Below are 6,853 nucleotides of genomic sequence, written 5' to 3' on the forward strand. Positions count from 1 at the left end.
CTGGGCTGGGGAATCCCTGGGGATTTTACACCCCCTCAGACCAAGATTGTCCCTCTGGTGGGTCCAGGACCCCCCCAATTCCTGTGTCCTCCCAGCCAGGGACAAGAGGATTAATTCCAGGGACATCCATTCCAAGATTAGGGGGGGTTCATGGTGGGGTTTTGCTTCTTTGCTCTGTATTGAGCCCACTCCAGGCTCACGTGGGAGCCCCAGGGAAAGGTCCCTGGCAGGGAGAAAGCAAAATGGGACTTGGGAAATGATGATCCATGGTGATCCAGTGCACTCAGCATCTCCAGAGGGTTTTAAAAGGGAGCAGCTCAATGTTTGACTTGGCTTTCAAACCACTTCCTTGGCTTTCAAACCACTTCCATGGCTTTCAAACCACTTCCATGGCTTTCAAGTGGGATTTGGAGGCAGGAGATGGAGGGAACCAGCATCCTGGGCCTCTTGCTTCTTGGTGACTGCAGAGTTGGGGTCAGGGTGGTACCCAGGCAGCACAGGTTGGGGGTAAACTGAATTTTATCCATCAGTTTGTCCAGGTTTCAACATTCAGGAGGGGAATCCTTGGCCAGCACAGGGTTTGCACCAACCTGGGCTTGTGGGAGGAAGGTTGGAACTTCCAGGTCACTTCCAACCCCATCAATCCATCAGTTTATGCCCATGAGTGTGGAACATTTGGGGTGGTGGCCATGGGGCTCCTTCTGCTTGGCTGGGGCAAGGGGTGGGTGCTGGGGGTGGGTGCTGATGGGGTTTTAGTGCTGCACCCCAGGGCTGTGGGTGTTTTGTGGGAATGAAGTGAGGGGTTGAAGCTGAGGTGTGCTGGAAGCTGATGGGAGAGGTGTTGGATGCTGTGATTGGAGAAAAAAACCCAAAAAACCAGAAAACCAACATCTGACTGGGGAGGGGGGAGCAAGAGGAGCCCCAGAGCTGTGTCCCCATGGATTTGGTGGGATGGGAGCAGGGGATGGGAGCAGGGCTTGACTTGCTGATGGTTTTGTGTGGGGAAGATGCACATGAGAACCCTTGGCTGCCACCAAGGACTTTGTTGCTGGCCCTGGATGGTGTGGAGATGTTGGAGAGCTGGCAGGAGCTCTGCAGGAGGGGGGAAGAGGCCTCCTGGCACCTCAAAGGGTTAACAGGTCCCAGGGAGCCTGGAGAGGCCACTCACACCCTCTGCCCAATCCTGGGAATCCCTCTGAGCTAATTGAGCAGGAACCAGATCAAAGGCTCCAATCAGGCAATCAACACCCCCTGGCCCCTCTTCAGGTCCTCAGCCCAGCTGCTCTTTGTCCTTTGGAAGGGTTGTGGAGCAATGTGGCTGCTCCCCAGCCTCAGAGCCAGCCTGGCCTGGGCTCTCCTCACCCTGGGCCTGGGTATGGAGTTAAATCTGCAGGAAAGTTTCCTGTTGAAAGCTTTGGGTTTGAGTGCCAAACCCAGCCCGAAAACCCCCATCCCTGTGCCCTCTGTGCTCTGGAGGATCTTCCAGAAGAGAAAGATGCTGCCTTCTGCAACCAGAGACCTGGTGGATGCCTGTAGGGTGGAGGAATTTAATGTCCCTGGGAACATCATCCGTGTCCTCGCTGACCAAGGTACAGAAATGTTGGGGGTTGGGTCCTGCCCTTTGGCAGCTCCTCTGCTCTCTGGGGTGAGGGATTTTATCCCACTCCTTCCCTTTTCTGTCTCCTGGGTGGAGGTGGGGGAAGTGCCCAGAATCCTTGTCCAGGAGAAATCACTGCTGTGGACCCTCTGGATGCTTTGGAGGATTCTTGACAGTCAGGAGAGAAGGCAGTGGGTGGGGAGCTGGCTAAGGCTCAGTCCTGGAGCCACCCAAAGCCACCAGAGGTGTTGTGTTTGACCCCAGGTGGCTGGACCTGAGCCCTTGGGCTCATGGGGGTGGAGGTGACCCCTCCAGTAACACCGTGGCAGTGGGTGAGCAGCACCCAGGGTTGGGCAGGGAGAGGATGCTGGAGCATTTGGCTGTGTCCCCCCCCCCTTCTCCTTCTTGTCCTCACACCTCCAGCTGACCCTGCAGCACTTCTGAGCCCTTCTGTTCCATGGGACCTCTCTGCTCGGTGCCCCCTGGGTCTTGAGGCACCATGGAGCTCACTTCTCTTGTGGTTCCAGCTTTCCAGTGGAAACCCAGGGCTGGCTTAAAGCAGGCAACTTTCCCAGCCCTTTGAGTTTGCTGCTATTTATTTCCCTTCCTTTCCCCTCCATCCCAAACATCTGGCACCCCCTGGGCTGGGGGGAGAGATTTACAGCTGGGATAAAACCCCAGGCCAGGATGTTTCAGGAGCATCTGGAGGAGATGCTGGGAGTGGCTGCAGCATCCTTGAGCCCCAGGCTGGGATTTCCACCCCCAGCCCTTGCTGAAGGTCACCCCCAGCCTGGTGTCACCTCAGCCCAAGAGCTGTGGGCTCTGCCAGCTCCATCTTCCCCTTGCTGGGCAGCCAAGAGCTTCGACTTGGAGCAGTGGGAGCTGATCCTGCTCAGCCTGATGAGGTCCAACCACCACCACCTCCTCCTCCTCTATTTTCTCCTTCTTTGTCAGGCCACTTCCTCCACAAGGAGCAGCCCCAGAGGCTGCTGTGTCTGCAGAAGTTTTTGTCCTTTAACCTCTCGGTGCTGGAGGAGGGCGAGCGTTTGACCATGGCTCAGCTGGAGATCCAATTCAGCCACAACTCCTACCAACCCTCCAGCCAGGGGCAGGTTTTTGAGCTGAGGCTCTACCAAAGCTCCCAGATGTCCCTGCAGGAGATGCCCCAGCCCAGAAGAAAGCTCCTGCTGGAGCAATCCTTTGCCCAGCTGCACAAATCTCTCCTCTTCAACCTGGGGAAGGACTGGAGGAGCCAGAGCAGGAACCTGGGGCTGATCCTGGAGATCTCCATCAGCACCAGAACCTCAAGCCCGGGCAGGGAGGAGCTGCAGAACCTCTGCACCAGCATCGATTCCTTCCTGGACACCTCCCTCTGGGTGGTGAGCCTCAGCCAGCAGCAGTGCAAAGCTTCCAGGAGGAGGAGGAAGAAGAGGAGGAGGAGGAGGAGCAGCCAGCACCTTCCCCTCACCCCCAGCAACCTCTGCAGACCCCGGCGCCTTTACATCAGCTTCAGGGAGGTGGGCTGGGAAAACTGGATCATTGCCCCCCAGGGCTACCTGGCCAACTACTGCCTGGGGGAATGCCCCTTCCCCCTGACTGCCGAGCTCAACAGCACCAACCACGCCATCCTCCAGACCATGGTGCATTCCCTGGACCCCCAGGGGACCCCCCAGCCCTGCTGTGTCCCCGTCAGGCTCTCCCCTATCTCCATCCTCTACTATGACAACAGTGACAACGTGGTGCTGAGGCACTACGAGGACATGGTGGTGGATGAGTGTGGCTGCAGGTGATGGATGGAATAAAACCCCAGTGTGTTCAATCCCCCCCTCTCTGCTGTCTTTAGGGAACCCCCCCCCCCCCCCCGGGGCTGCACCCTCTCCAGGGAATGGGGCACCCAGGGGGGGGAGTTGTGAAGGTCCCAGGTGGGTGATGAGGAAGCTGCTGCTGGGTGTCCCTGCTGCTCTCCATGAGGGATGGAGGTTGGGAATCCCAGCCCTGAGCTGCTGGGGGGGTCAGGAGGGTTTTTGGCAAAAAGCTGCAGCTTCATGAGTGTAGAAATTACTATTTTAAACAATTATTATTATTAATTAGTGTGTGTGAAATGCTGCTCAGGTGGGTGATGAGGAAGCTGCTACTGGGTGTCCCTGCTGCTCCAGGGGGGATGGAGGTTGGGAATTCCAGCCCCGAGGGGGCCAGGAGGCCTTTTGGCAAAAAGCTGCAGCTGCACTAGTGTAGAAATTACTATTTTTATTTAATTATTATTAATTAGTGTGTGTGTGTGAAACGCTCAGGTGGGTGATGAGGAAGCTGCTGCTGGGTGTCCCTGATGCTCCATGGGGGATGGAGATTGGGAATCCCAGCCCTGAGGGGGCCAGGAGGCCTTTTGGCAAAAAGCTGCAGCTGCACTAGTGTAGAAATTACTATTTTTATTTAATTATTATTAATTAGTGTGTGTGTGAAATACTGCTCAGGTGGGTGATGAGGAAGCTGCTGCTGGGTGTCCCTGCTGCTCTCCATGAGGGATGGAGGTTGGGAATCCCAGCCCTGAGCTGCTGGGGGGGGGGGGTCAGAAGGGTTTTTGGCAAAAAGCTGCAGCTGCACTAGTGTAGAAATTATTTTTTTTTAATTATTATTAATTAGTGTGTGTGAAATGCTCAGGTGGGTGATGAGGAAGCTGCTGCTGGGTGTCCCTGATGCTCTCCAGGGGGGATGGAGGTTGGGAATCCCAGCCCTGAACAGCCTGGGGGGGCCAGGAGGGTTTTTGGCAAAAAGCTGCAGCTGCACTAGTGTAGAAATTACTATTTTTTTTTTTAATTATTATTATTATTAATTAGTGTCTGTAATTTGCTGCAGTGTGGCCATGCTGGGAGGAGTTGACTCTGGTCCTGCTGCAGGTAGAGGAGTGACTGAGCTCTTTCCAGAGATCCTGGAGGAACCCAGGGCTCCCTTTTCCTGCAGGAACTCCAGGCCTGAGCTGTTTAGTTTGGGGTTTTTTAATTTATTTTTAATTTTTTTTAATTGCATGGTTGGTGCTGGGGTAGGGAAGGGGCTGGGTTTGGGTTTGGTTGTGCACAGAGCCAAATGGGGCCATGTGGTGGCCCAGGATGGAGGGGTCTGTGTGTGTGTGGAGTTGGTGGCATCTGGTGGCCTCCCAGGCAGCTCTGGCAGTGTTTAATTTACTTAATTAAGTGTGTTAATTAACACCTGAGCCCAGGGTAGGGGGGGTCCCATGTCCATTTCTCTCCAGGGTGGCTCCAGGACCCTCCAGGGTTGGGGCAGTTCTGTGCCATGGAGCACCAGGGGCAGTTTAGGCTTCATTTTGGGGGGGATTTTGGGGCTTTTTTGGGTTTTTTTAAAACTTTTTTAAGCTCTTTGCCACCTGTGGCCCCAGCCCTGTGTAACCCCAGTACCAGGAGGTGTCAGCACAGCAAGGACCCAGTTTGGCCCCAGCCCTGTGTAACCCCAGTACCAGGAGGTGTCAGCACAGCAAGGACCCAGTTTGGCCCCAGCCCTGTGTAACCCCAGTACCAGGAGGTGTCAGCACAGCAAGGACCCAGTTTGGCCCCAGCCCTGTGTAACCCCAGTACCAGGAGGTGTCAGCACAGCAAGGACCCAGTTTGGCCCCAGCCCTGTGTAACCCCAGTACCAGGAGGTGTCAGCACAGCAAGGACCCAGTTTGGCACCAGCTCCTCTGAGCATCCAGGAATTGGTGCTGCTTTTCTCCACCTTGCAGAGGTTCAAGATCTGGGCAGAGGGGGAGGACACAGCTCCATCCCCCCCATTCCTCACAGAACTTTGCTTTTTTGGGGGAGCAAAAGGGGGGGAAACAAAAGAAATCTGAGTTAGACTTGATTTTTTTTTTTTTTTTTTGGTCTCTTAAATGTGACCCTGACCCCATAATTATTTTTTGGGGTTTTTTTTGGGTTTTTTTGGTGCTGCTGTTGTCTCCAAGCTCTGCTGGGCCCTCTCCCTCCAGGGCAGCACTGAGGATTTACCCACTTGGGGGGGGTTTGCAGAGGAAAAATTCACCTGTGGCAGTGGCTTTGGGGACACCTCAGTGGGTGGCACTGAAAGCCAAGGCTGGTGGAGCTGGGTCAGGTTCTGATGGTTCCGTGGCCACCCTGCTCTGCTAAAAAAAAAAAAAAAATAAAACAAAACACTTCAAATATTGCTGAGGGCTTAGAGTAGGACTTAACCCCCCCAGGAGCTTTCATATTTAAGCTGGGCAAGCTTAAAACAACCTGAAGTATGAAGTTTTTTTGGTAGTTGTGGCAGACTAAGGGCCTCAAGAGCTCCTTTCCTGCTTCTCCCACCCCATGGAGGGTGATTGTCCCTTTGTCACAGGGGGGGTGACAGCAAGGACCACAGGGACATCCCCTAAGCAGCTCCCCCTCCCCATGGTGACCACCAGAGCTGCATTGTGGTAGCCAGCCCCCCCCCCCCAGGGGTCTCAAGAGCCAGGCCAAGCTTTGCTGAGCCTCCCCTTGCAGCAGGTAAAAGCCATTTTCATGTTTACTGCAGCCCAGGGGAAGCAGGGAGGGAAGAAAAAAAATCCAGGCTGGATTGGGCACCTCTGGAATCAGCCTTCAGGTTCCCCAGCCCCAGCACGGGGCTCAGAATCACTCCTGGAAGAGGGAAGGGGGTGGGCATTTAACCTGAGTTTTCAGAGTTTGCTTACCTGTGCACACACATCCCACTTTTGTACTAAGGCTGTGTTAAAAAAATAAAATAAAATTAAAAAAAAAAAAAAAAAAAAAAAAAGGAATAAACTTGGAAGTTTATACAATCAGACTAAGTTTTAATGAATGTTGCATGGTTTCAGCATTGAAACTTAGGGGCCACCTTGAATGCAAGAGCTGTTTATTAATATTTTATTGATGACAAACAGGTTTAAAACAAACTGAGACAAAATCAAAAAAAAAAAAAAAAAAAAAAAAAAAAAGAGTTAACACCGTGCTAGCACTGATGTCTGGATTTATAAAACTCAAGAGTTAACTGCTACAAAGGAAAAAACCAGCACAAAGCAGAGGCAAGCATTCCCATCAGTGAAATAAAGGGGTGGGGGGAGAGGAGGGGGTTACATTACTCAATGGATTTGCATTGCACAGAGGGTTACAGCTTCAACCTATCAGAAAAATCTAGGCAACTACACAGCCTACAGAAGGAAAAAAACTTAAAAGCCCTTCGGCAATGTTAATAAATAAAACAGTCCATCTCACAAGGAAGGAAGGTGGCCCGTGTCTCCATTCTTCCACA

The 6,853-nt window shown here is 53.2% G+C and overlaps 1 protein-coding gene across 1 annotated transcript; it reads left to right on the top strand.

Moving 5' to 3' along the window:
- Positions 1–1,008: 1,008 nt before the first annotated feature.
- Positions 1,009–3,416, top strand: GDF1 (growth differentiation factor 1). The gene is made up of 2 exons (XM_008500980.2): positions 1,009–1,589; positions 2,552–3,416. The coding sequence occupies exons 1-2, from the start codon at positions 1,313–1,315 to the stop codon at positions 3,385–3,387; spliced, it is 1,113 nt and encodes a 370-aa protein (XP_008499202.2). The 5' UTR covers positions 1,009–1,312; the 3' UTR covers positions 3,388–3,416.
- The last annotated feature ends 3,437 nt before the right edge of the window (positions 3,417–6,853 follow it).

This window comes from Calypte anna, chromosome 28, assembly GCF_003957555.1.
Source record: "Calypte anna isolate BGI_N300 chromosome 28, bCalAnn1_v1.p, whole genome shotgun sequence".
In the NCBI taxonomy this organism is placed as follows: Eukaryota; Metazoa; Chordata; class Aves; order Apodiformes; family Trochilidae; genus Calypte; species Calypte anna.